This window comes from Bos mutus, chromosome 11 (assembly GCF_027580195.1).
Source record: "Bos mutus isolate GX-2022 chromosome 11, NWIPB_WYAK_1.1, whole genome shotgun sequence".
NCBI lineage: Eukaryota > Metazoa > Chordata > Mammalia > Artiodactyla > Bovidae > Bos > Bos mutus.
Genome location: NC_091627.1, coordinates 34,980,395 through 34,993,560, shown reverse-complemented (window position 1 = coordinate 34,993,560; position 13,166 = coordinate 34,980,395). Strand labels below are relative to the sequence as shown.

The window sequence follows — 13,166 nt, the reverse complement described above, 5'->3', positions numbered from 1 at the left end:
ATTAGGAATAGAAAGGAACTTTTTAAACTGATAAAGGGTATCTGTGAAAAATATATAGCCAACATTATAGTTAAGGGTGAAAGACTTTACACTTTCCCCTAAAATCTGGACATGGCAAGAATATATGCTTTCATCACTTGAATCCAACAAGATTCTCGTCAATGCACTAAAGTAAGAAAAAGAAACATGGGGGGATTTTATTTTCAATAGATGAGCAATAAAGAGAAAAAGAAAGTTAAATATGTGTACTACAAATTAACATCAAAATATGAAATATTCAGAGATTTATTTAACACAAATTGTATAAGACCTGTTCACTAAAAACTATGAAATACTTAAAGAAATTAAAGAAGACCTAAATAAATGAAGAGGTTATCATTTTTCATCCATTGGAAGACTTGATGTTATTAAGGTCCACAAATTGACCTCCAGATTCAAGGAAGTCTCAGCAGGATTTCTGTAGACAATTGACAAACTGATTCTAAAATTTCTATGGAAACAGAAATAGTAGAAGTAGTAGGATTCCTGTACCTGATTTAAAGATTTACTACAAGGCTATTACAATCAAGGCAGTGTTATATTCACGTAAGAACAGACATAATAAGTGGGATACAATGTAAACTTCAAAAATGGGCCCACATTTGATTAACACAGATATGGTCAGAGTTAACCCAAAATGGATCAAAATGTTAAAGATAAAAGTGGAAAGCTTCTAGGATAAAACCTTTAAGACCTTCAGGTAGACAAAGACTGCTTAAACAAGAAGTCAAAAGCATAAACAATAAAACAAAAAAACTGTTCAATTGGACTTCATCAAAGTTAAAAACTTTTGCTCTTAAAAAGATACCATAAAAAAAATGAAAAGAAAAGCCACATACTATTAGAAAATATTGACAAGATGACAAACAACTTCTTTCCAGACTATATAAAGAACATATAACTCAACAAAAAGACCAACAATCCAATCAAAACATTGAGCAAAACATCTGAACAGTTAAGAAAAGATATATGAATAGCCAATATGCACATGAGAATGCAAATCAAAACCACAAGGAGACACTACACACATCCACCAGAACAGATACGATTTAAAAGACCAGCAATACCAAACATTGGCATGACTATGAAATATGGTTGCAAATTGCTCGTAACTAGAATGCAAAATAGTATAATCACTTTAGAAAACAGTTTAACCATTAACAGAGTTTACAATACAGCAATACCACTCCTAGATATTTACCCCTCAAAATGAAAAAACGTATCTCAACAAAAAGATGTGAACAAAAATTTAACAGCACCGTTATGAATATTAGCCAAAAACTAGAAATAACTCAAATAACCTTCAACTGATGAATGATTTAAAAAAAAAAAAAAAGAAGCTGTGGTATATCCATACAATTACAATGTTCTACCATTTGGTAATACAAGGAACAAAGTACCCATATAGGAATAATATGGATGAATCTCAAAAACATCAGGCTAAATAAAAGCAGCCATACACCAAAAACTACATAGCATATGCTTCCATTTATATGAAATTCTAACTAAATTAGGAAGGACTGTTTTACAATTTCAGAGAGAAGATAAAGATCATGGGTTGGGGGATGATGGTGGAAGGGAATGACAGGGAGGAAAGAAAATGTTCTATTATATTTGGAGGATGAAAATGTTCTACACTTTGTAGTGTAGTTAAATAGCTATTTCTAACTGCCAAAATGTATGGAACTGTACATTAAAATGGGTATTTTGTTTTATATAAATTATACCTCTATAAAGTTAATACAAAAATGTGGGATATAAATTTCTATTCCAAACTTACTGTGTGATTGAATGAGAACATGTATAAAAATAAGTCTAATACTCTATAAAATATATGTTCAATAAGTTACTTTCAACAATTATATCATTTTTAATATATAATAATCAGCATCAAAACCAGATTTAAACATATACAGTTAGCTATAACTAAGTTCACTTTACAAAATTTTAACAATGTTAGTTGCTATTCTTAAAAATTCTTCTAACATTCCATGAATTTCAAGAAAAAACATTCTGAAATACCAAGACAAAGGAATCCTCAAAGTTTAAGGGAGAGTTAATGTCTAATCCACAAAATTAGCACTTTTTACTTGCCTTTCAATGAGCATTTTTTAGAACAGTCACTAAATCAAAGGTGACCTGCCTCCCTAATTAGCCTCTAAAAATACCTTGAATGCTAGATAATAATAATCCTTAAGTAAATGAATCTTTTAAAAAGATAAAAATAAAGTAAAATGAACTATGCTACCAAGGAAAATTATAATGCTTCTCAGCATGATGCCAAACTAAATCCCTGGACTGTACATCCAACTTTTTGCTTAGCGCAACTGTTACAAGTCCTAGTAAAAGTCCTGGTTCGCTCCTCCTCTCCTTGCAGGTGATCCTAAAGACAAGAAGAGTGCTGGCCAAGGAGCCCTGTAGAGAGTACAGCCACTGGAGAGGCAGGCTGGTGAGTGCGAGTGAAGAACCAAATATGTCACAGAACTGTCAGGTCATTTTACTATTTCTTTGGTCCGTCCTGAAAGTGAAAGTTGCCCAGTCATGTCCGACTCGTAGGGACCCCATGGACCGTATAGTCCATGGAATTCTCCAGGCCAGAACACTGGAGTGGGTAGCCTCTCCCTTCTCCAGGGGATCTTCCCAAACCAGAGATCGAACCCAGGTCTCCCACATTGCAGGCGGATTCTTTACCAGCTGAACCACAAGGGAAGCCTATCTGGAGTAGGTAGCCTATCCCTTCTCCAGGGCATCTTCCCAACCCAGGAATGGAACCAGGGTCTCCTGCATTGCAGGCAGATTCTTTACCAACTGAGCTATCAGGAAGTCCTACTGAAGACTAAAGGGCTTCCCTGGCAGCTCAGAGGATAAAGAATCCACCTGCAATGCGGGTTTGAGCCGTGAGTTGGAAAGATCCCCTAGAGGAGGGCATGGCAACCCACTCCAGTATTCTTGCCTGGAGAATCCCATGGACAGAGGAGCTTGGCAAGCTACAGTCCATGGGGCCGCAAAGTCAGACACAACTGAGCAACTAAGCACAAACACTGAAGACTAAACAGTGTGAACAAAGGCAGAAAGAGGACAAGCAGGATATCTGAGAAGGACAACAAGCAAATCATTTGTACAGGCTTTTGACTGGGACTGTCATCAGCTGAGGTCCATGAAGGGGGCCCATGGAGGGGCTGGAAGGGCAGATTGTAACAGTGTTAATGCTAGGCTGCGGGATTTGGCTGCTAAAATATTGAAGGGAAGAGGGGAAAGACTACGTGGTTAACATTTCCCAAGCAGATTATTTAGAACTTTTTCATAAAATAACACTGTCATCACAACAAAACTGCCAACAGCTGCAGCCACAGCAGCCAGCCTTTGGATGTACCAAAGTTCAAAACACAAGGTATGAGAACAAACCTAAGGGAAGTGCAAGATTCTTTTAGATATATCAACAGAACCCTAGTATCTCCTTCAGCTGAGGCAACAAACTTCTCCACAACACCACTGGGACCTTCTGGTGTTACCAGTTTGGGGTTTAGTTTCTGTTTGACAGTCATCAGTATGAAGACCTTGAGTGTTTCTACACAGTACTACATAAGTGAAGTCTTAGAGGACAAAGAGGAGGGAAAGAGAGTATTCTGAGTTTACTATGCTGACTGGCTAAGACAAAGTAATATATAATAGACCTGAGATGAAAGAAGCACACACACACACGCACACACACACACACATAAAGCAGCCAAACTACTTGAGACAGAATCAAAAATGAAGCTGAATTTCAAGATTCAGTAAAGCAGAAATTCGGGAACACTATTTGCAATTTGCCTATAAAAATTTTTGTATGTGTCTGACTATTGTTCAATTAAATGGTGCATTCTACTGAAATAGGAGCTCTGAGATTGATTTTTCTTGTAATAATTCTCAAAAAAAATTTAAATTTAGTGATGTAGTATCAAAGCTTTGGAAACGAACAGTAATTTTATACTGTTCCTCTGAAGACATGGAAGAGGATAATAATATATTATTCAAATCATTATCTTTTTTTTTTTTTTCCACTTTTTCCTGTGGGAAAAAAAGCTTTTCCTCTGGGAAAGTCTTTCAACTTCAAAACCTTTGGAGATAATTTTTTTGGCATGACTTCTTGACTCTGTCACAAATGGCTTTGAAATATTCATCATTCCTCTCAGATGATAAACAATGGCATTGCTTCTGTTGCTAAAGACAAAGGGAAAATGTCTCTAGTTTCACTTGGAAGCTCTTTAGAAAGAACTCCTGAAACAGTGTGATAGATAGGTTCCTGGGTACCTGCCCACCCCATGCTCATTTTGTGTTAAACTGGCCTCTAGTACCCAAGCCATTAACCAAAACTCGACCATATGACTGGATCACAAGTGAACACCCAGCCCAAGATGCCAATCAGACCCTCTCTCCCAGGAATTTAGACCATAGGCTGTCTCTGCTGGCCATGAGCTTAGTCACCATGTCCTAGGGGAGCTCAGGAAGTCATTTCTACTCTCTGTGAGGAGAAACAGAAATTTGGTGGAAAAAGAGTAAAGTGGGGACATATGTATACCTGTGGATGATTCATGTTGATGTATGGCAGAAACCAACACAACATTATAAAGCAATTATCCTCCAATTAAAAATAAATAAATTTTTTATAAAGAATAAAGTGAATATGATGACAAGAAAATATGTTACAGGACAAAGACACTCAAGAACACAGATACTGCCTGGTTACTATTGTGCCCACCATCCTTCCAGTCCCTACAAGGCCTGGTTATACTTCCTGTCCGTGGGCACCATGGAATTCACTTAATTCCTTATAAAGACAAACAAACAAACTCCTTAGTTTATGTTTGTTCCAATGGGTTTCTTATAACCAAACAGTCCCTGATTAAAACAAATTGTCAGTATTAAAAACAGCAATTTTAAACAAAAGATAATTTCATATTTGAAACCAATGTTAGGAAATCTTTTGATTTACTAGCCACAGATTTGCTTTATAAAACTTAAAATATTTCCATTATCTCTCTTTAGAGTTATGAAATAGTGCTGTTCAAAAAACCTGTAAAATTGAGAATATTTCAGGATTCTGCCACTTCATCAAACCTCTCAGTGTTATATCCAAAGAATGAGCATGGTTCATTCATTTCACAAACATGTATTTAGTCCCTCTAAATGCCAGGTACAGACTGGAAATAAAATATGAGATACAGACTGGAAATAAAATGATCAAAACAGCCTCACTACCACCCTATTTAAATAGGATACACAAAAGCACAAACACAATAATTTTTTCAAGAGTTAAGTGCTATAGAGCATGACAGTTATTACAAATACACATATGCATGACTCTCATCTTCCTCTGTGAATTTTGCTGTACCTTGCATATTTTGAGTCATTTCAGTGGCACTATCCTAGACATTACTATTTGTTTTATTTAAATCAATTTGATCACTGAAGAGTCACTTTTCCAATCCTCTTTAAGTAAGTACTAGTTATTTCTTCTACAATCATGCAATTCAAGGACTTCTCTTCAATTCAGATATCCTTTGATATTTTCCATGAGAATCTAACACAAATTGGCACCTCTTTCAACACCCAACAGTTTTCTCTTCACATTAAAAAGAGCTGAGGAAACGTCATTCTTAATGCACGATAATCTTCTGTGGTTTTTTTTTTTAATGTCTATTATTTCATTATACATACAGGTAATTCTTAGGAATCAATTCATAAATTTACAGGTAGAAATATGCCCTCTCCTTTGTCTTTCATTTTCACTATTATTAACTGCAAAGCTTCCTTTATTCAGCTTCCTTTATTCCAGATGAAACATTTATAGAAGAACTATTTCCTAGTACATAAAATATTCCAAAATATAAAATTTAGTCACACATTATTTTCATTAATCTACTTTGAGAAGGCACAGTAAAATATATAAAGAAAATGGAAACAGACTCCAAATCTGCAAAATACTGTATGTCCTTCCCGTTTTCTGAATTGTTATGAGCAATGTTCCAATTACAAATTCCTTGTGTAATAAATAACTTCTAAAGATTGAATTTCTGTTGAATTCTGTTGGCTGATACAAGTAATAGAATGTCACATTCTTTACTACACTATACTTCAACCAACAAAAATCTGAACACTAAGATTCAAAAATTCATGCATGCATTCATCACATTCCTTCAATAAATATCTAATTGAATATCATTACAGTGCTAGGGTCTGAAGATATAATTTGATAAACAAAATAAACAAAAAGGTCTCCATTTCTAACTTCTCTGAGTTTAAAGTTATGTAATAAGTAAACTCCAAATACTTTGATTCAGCCTTGGTTAAAATTATAGTTTAAATCTCATACCACAAGTTTTCAATGAGAACCGTTAGATAAAGAAGCTTTTTACATTACTACTACCATTGATGCATCATAATTCAACAAACTCCACTTAGAAACGTTTACTGTCAGCCCTCCATATTTATGGATGCAAAACGCATGACTATGGAGGACCGAATGTTCTATGTCATTTTATCTAAGGGACTTGAGTATCTGCAGGGGCTTCTGGAACCAATCCCATCGATACCAAGGGATAAACTGTATAAAATACTGTAAAGAGATTTAATTTTGAAATAATTTAAATAAGTACAGTTACAAAGAGAGAAACTTTAATTGCCATGGCCTAAAAGTTACACAAATTAAGGAAAGCAAAATAACCTTGCTATATAATCACGGACATTAGGTGGGCAGATTCACAAAACACCAGTCCAATAAGTTCAATGGATCGTCACTTGAATTTTAACTAGGTGTTTGAAGGGTTTGTTCATCTGTTTTGACTTTATGTATATAAATTTTTCTAGTTTATACTATCAGACAGCAATAACTTGTTTCAAAATTTATGCAGTTGGTTTCAGTTATTTTGATGATTCTATCCTATTTTAACATCAAAAGATATTAAAAAACAATTTCCATCTGGAAATCTAAAGAGGTTTTAGTTTGGCCTCCATATTGAAGCGCTGAGGCACCTCAAAGGGTATCGATTTGAGAGTTCCTCAGATAATTTTTTAAAGCAAGGTCAAACCCAAGAGAATAAAGGTGAATCCTACAGTGATAACTGCAGGAGCAGGCCTGCAAGGTAATCAGTCAAGCAATTTATAGACAAAGCACATACGGCAATTACAGATTTAGAACAGACAATAAGTTATCAACTTTGACAATGCAAAAGGAAAATAACAGAAGACAAAAACTGAAAGGTGAAGGAGGACAGGGGTTAATATCATCATCTTACACAGTGGGGAGCCAAAAGACACAGTCTATGGCTACTGCTGCTGCTGCTAAGTCACTTCAGTCGTATCCGACTCTGTGCGACCCCACAGACAGCAGCCCACCAGGCTCCTCTGTCCCTGGGATTCTCCAGGCAAGAATACTGGAGTGGGTTGCCAGTTCCTTCTCCAACGCATGCATGCATGCATGCTAAGTCGCTTCAGTCGTGTCCGATTCTGTGTGACCCTATGGACAGCAGCCCACCAGGCTCCTCTGTCCATGGGATTCTCTAGGCAAGAATACTGGCTAATGGGAAACTAAACAAAAGCACACTAAGTGAGCATCATTATTGCACAGAGATTTTGCTTAAGAACCAACAGTGGTAACTGTGTGCCAGGCATTTACTAAGAATTTTTAGGAGCTGTTCATTTAACTATACAATACAATGCTTTAAATGAGTCTTTAAAAAAAAGAAGGAACTTCCCTGGCAGTCCAATGGTTAGGACTTTGCTTTCCAATGCAGGGTGTGGGGGTTCCAGCCATGGTCAGGGAACTAAGATCCCACATGCCTTGGGACCAAAAAAGCAAAACATAAAAAAAGAGAAGCAAAACTGCAACAAATTCAATAAAGGCTTTAAAAGTGGTCCACATCAAACAATCTTTAAAAAAAAATTGAAGCTACAGGGTAACCAATCAGTTCAATTCAGTCACTCGGTCATGTCTGACTCTTTAAGACCCCATGGACTGCAGCACGCCAGGCTTCCCTGTCCATCACCAATTCCCGGAGTTTGCTCAAACTCATGTCCGCTGAGTCAGTGATGCCATCCAACCATCTCATCCTCTGTTGCCCTTTTCTCCTGCTTTCAATCTTTCCCAGCATCAGGGTCATTTCCAATAAGTCAGTTCTTTGCATCAGGTAGCCAAAGTATTGGAGTTTCAGCTTCAGCATCAGTCCTTCTAATGAATATTCAGGACTGATTTCCTTTAGGATGGACTGGTTGGATCTCCTTACAGTCCAAGGGACTCTCAAGAGTCTTCTCCAACACCACAGTTCAAAAGCATCAATTCTTTGGCGAAAGCTTTCTTTACAGTCCAACTCTCACATCCATGACTACTGGAAAAACCATAGCTTTGACTAGACAGACCTTCGTTTGCAAAGTAATGTCTCTGCTTTTTAATACATTGTCTAGGTTGGTCATAGCTTTTCTTCCAAGGAGCAAGCGTCTTTTAATTTCATGGCTGCAGTCACCATCTGCAGTGATTTTGGAGCCCAAGAAAATAAAGTCTCTCACTGTTCCCTTGTTTCCCAATATAGGAACCAACAGTGGTGATATAATCACAATAATGTAACTTTATAAGATGAAGATGACAAGAGAGAGATAAATGGTACAATGAAAACAGGCCAATACCTCATTCATCAGTGCAGGAAGTCAAAAGATAGTAACATCTAAAACTGATAAGCCAAGAAACAGAGGCATAAGCATATTACTTAGATATATGGAGATCATCCCCAGGAGAACTAGACACTGAAACAATTTTTTTTAAGGTTTTAAGTGGTTCCTTTGAGACATAGGTCTAGGATTGGAGAGAAATGGGACAGAGGACCACTGCTTTCATATGTTAAAAAATTCTGAACTACTTACATTTTTTACCACATTAATGATTTACTTTGATCATTTCTTTCAAATTTAGTTAATAATATTTTTCCCCAAAAGAGTAGCAATCTGATCTGTCCTACTATCTCAGGCAGGTGAAATTCTTTTCTATTTTAATGGTTTCCAGAGAATGATCTAACAATAAAAGGTTAACAGGTCAGCACGTCACAAATTTTTCAGTTCATGTTTCAATTGGTAAATTAATATAGAGTGATTCTACAAATATTAAGATGTGGCCTTTCCTGGTCTAAAATGGCAAAACACACAGTCCATGGTCTGAAAGGTACTGTTTGCCCATCTGTCCCACCTTCAATATCTTTGTTCTTTATTCCTCTTTGTAAGACAAGTCAGACTTTCATACCCTGTTCAGTAGAATGGTTTCAAGGGAAAATTCCTGATGAGAGTACTGATACTACCCAACCAAAGCGATCATCATCTCCATCATCACAGGCTACAGCTTTAGTCCTGGTGATTACAGCAGAGAAGTGCTGACGCAACCCAGGCAAGTGCTGCAGATGGTGGACTAAATCCAACAGGAGGTCTTGCATATTATTCATCGAGGTCACAAACCAGAGTTTCAAGAGCTCAAGGCAGCCCCCACACACACATTTGGTTTGGCCTACATAATGCTGGCCCACACTGTAATTTTGAAAAAGTGGCCAATGTCTAAAACTGAGAGAATTCAAATAAAAATGCAGATTTCCACCTTTTCTCAATGAATCAGTAATGGTAACCCCTCAAAACTGGGTTGAGTGCTCCAACTTGCCACCCCTAGCCTACTTCCCTCATTCATGTTACCAGTCTGGCCTTATAGTCATTTATATTTCTGATCTTTGCTATAAAAAACACGTGCATGCCCACTTGACCACAACTTACTGCCTGCCAACTGTCTTACTTTGACTAGAACTAGGACTGAAAGACAAATTTTCAAAAAATGGTAAATCCTTCTGATTGATATCTTACGAGATATCACTTAAAAGCCAGAAATAAAAACACTAAAGCACAAAGTCCAATAGCTAGCACTGTAATCTACATTTTCAGTAAAATAGTCATCATTTACTTACATTTTAATGTCTCTCCGGCATATGGTATATGCAACTTAAATCGGTCACAGTTGGGTCCAGGAGTCAATGACGTGCAGCTTTTTAAAAAAGAAAGAAATGAAAAGCATTTCTCAAAACCCCACATATTTATAATATTAAATAAAGTTAATTAAAAGTAATCCTTACAGACCAGTGATTAAAACACTGACTTATAGACCAAAATAAAAGCCCTTAATGGTCATGGAGGCTAAGGCAAAATAAGACCTGTGTTCAAAGAAATAATTCATTTATCTCACAAGAAAACCTATATGCCTTCTAACATTAAATACCAACACTGCTTCAGCTACTTCTCTCAAAGAAGTGTATCTCAACTTTGAAAACAGGTACATGATCCAAAACAGGTCTGTAGTCTTTGATGCCAAGAATTGTAAAAGAAGCGTAGTTTTATGGTCATATTTTATATATAGACTCTTAGTTTTCACTCAGTTAGTACTAAAAAGAGCCCACTTTTGGCCTTTTTCTGGTACCAGATGGTTTTCTCTCTTTCCCCGAAAACAAGGCGCTTCCTCTAGATTTGGCACCCTATAACTTACATCTGTAGCAGAGCACAATGCTCTGCACTCAGTTTCAGATAAAATGCAAATTTAAAAGGGGGGGTGGGTGAGTTAGTCACCCAGGTCTCAACAGCTTGTTGTTTTATTTTTAAATCTATTACTTCGCAAGGTTATACAATGTTCTTTGTTCTTTACACAGATTTACTTTGTAAACTCTCTCTCATGATCTTCTGAGTCATAACTTCAACTATGTAACAGCAATATTGGCTTCATAAATTAATAAAATATTAATATGAAGTCAGTTGAGGAAGTTGTATGTCTTCATTTAGTCAAAAAAATAAGCAAAGCATTTCATTGGTAGAGTAAGAAGGATTTTTTTCAGAATTCCAAAACTGCCTATGAAACATTTCTGAAAAAGAACCTACCTAAGTGGTTTAAGGAAAGGAAGCACTGTTGGAACAAATGTGCCACTTCCCTAGACGGCCACTGTGAAAGGCAACCGGCACGTGAAACGAAATTTGAGAAGTGCTGACTCTAAAAACACTAACTCAGAGCTCATATGAGATTTACTATTACTTTTTCCCAAAACCCTATAAATGTGAAAGAGAAAAGTAGACAGAAACTTTAACATATTTAGCATAAACCAGACTGAGTGACTGAGCACACGCACACCAGGTCAAGTATTCCTCTTTATCCTTAGGGGTCAATAAAAACATTAGTTTATAAACTAAACAACAAAACTGCACTAGTAATTACAGAGTAACTTACTTTAATTTTTTTTTACAAGTTTTAAGATCACAGTCTCCTTTACCTTTCAATATAAAAAATTCTTTGGGGCACATTTTATTAAAGGTACTAAAATCTCTCTCTCATAGTAACATCTTTTCTAGCCTACAACATAGTAGTTCTTTGAAAACACTTATGGAAAACACTTAAACACTAACATTATAAAATATGAAGTATAATCTAATGACAGAAATGACTCTACAAGCAACACTAAGAATTTTTTTCTCTTACATTATATTCAACAATGTTTTTAAATAATTTAACAAATAACCATACAATCAAGTGTCTTTGGAGGCTTGAAGATCAAATCACCTACATCACTTAATGACTGAAGTTATTAGTAGTACAGGAAATCCTCAAGATTAATCTGATTCTAATTTGAATAAATTCATCCTTCTACTATGTGAATTAAATTTTGAAATAATTACAGTCACTGTGGTGCCACACTTTATATTATTCACTTTAGGCTTAAACCAGGACTAGGAAAGTGTCTTTGTGCTCTGCCTTTTCACCTTCCTCCTTTTCTACTTGAATGGCTGGTCCCAGCCACCTCAGGGCAGAAAAAAATACATTTCTCCATCTGAGTGATTCACTCACTGATTCTTTTCACTTAGCTAAGACTGACTGAACATTGCTCCACGTCTTAGGAATAGAGGGTGGACAAGATAGACAAGAGCTACAGTCTCATGATACTTAAATTCTGGCAAGGGAAGGAGAAATGATTTAAAAAATAAAAAGAAGCGACAAATGTGCAAAGATAGTTTAAGACTGCTAAATGTGATGAAGAAAATAAAACAGGGAGCTGCAATAAAACAGGAGCCACAGGATGCTGGAAGACTGGGAAAGACCCTTGGAGGTGGTGAAATCTGAAACCTGAATAATGCAAAGGGGCCAACCATGCACAGTTCTGGTGAAGAGCATTCCAGGCAGAGAAAACAGCTGGTGCAAAGGCGTGAAGGCAGGAACAAGTTGGGTATTTCTGGGGGAAGGGATCTTGCTAAGTCTGGGCAATGCCGCTAGAGCAGAGTGACGGCAGGAGATCAGAACAGCAAAAGATCAGGACAAGAGATACACAAGGGACAGACCACGCAGAGCCACGGAAGCGGTGGCGATTAATTCAGGTTTTATTCTGAGTACAAAGGAGGGTTTTAGGAAGAGTATTATTATCTGAGTCTATGTTTTTAAAAGATTATCCAGTACACTGTATGGAAAAGGGGACTGTGAAAAGGTAAAACAGAAACCAGGCAACCAGAGACAAATCCACTACAGGCAAGAAAGATGCTGGGCCCTTGGGCTGGGGAAAGACTAGGGGCAATGGAGACGAGAGGATTTACTCAACAGGGACAACTAGGAGAGAAGCAAGCTGAGGGAGAAGGGAAGTCAAGAGCTGAGTGTCAGCTGACAGCCAATTCTTCCGGGAAACAGAGGCAGATCCATGGGAGGGATAGCCATTCTAAAAGAGCCACTAAAGCAGCACACACACACAAAAGAAGATAGAAGAAAAACTCATCAAAAAAGAGCCCTGTCTATTGTTGGAAAGATCACTTACTTAGTGCGGATGGTGGCAGGGGTAATAGTCCTCAAGCAGGACTATACATGGGTTACATCAGCTAATCTCCAGTTAACTGCAGGGCTTCTGTCTGGCTGAGAGGTATACACAAATTTGGGGCCAAGAACCAAACTGTTCAAGGGAGCAGAGAAGAAAGGCTAAGCTGTCTCTCTCTCCTAAACAGCACTCAGCTTCTCCTCCAAGGAAACATTGAGCAAATTATTTAAAATATCTTGTTATGCTGTCTTCCATATTTCTTAGGATAAACAGCTTGATGGGAAACAAGCC

At 36.9% G+C, this 13,166-nt stretch overlaps 1 protein-coding gene across 2 annotated transcripts in view; it reads right to left on the bottom strand.

Annotated features, from left to right (window-relative positions):
- The window catches only part of BABAM2 (BRISC and BRCA1 A complex member 2), a 421,888-nt gene that overhangs the window by 365,158 nt on the left and 43,564 nt on the right, over nt 1-13,166 (bottom strand). For both annotated transcript variants that reach the window (XM_070379299.1, XM_005903863.3), the window contains exon 3: nt 10,011-10,087. In XM_070379299.1, coding sequence (XP_070235400.1) covers nt 10,011-10,087 — 77 coding nt within the window. The remainder of the gene's footprint in view (nt 1-10,010; nt 10,088-13,166) is intronic.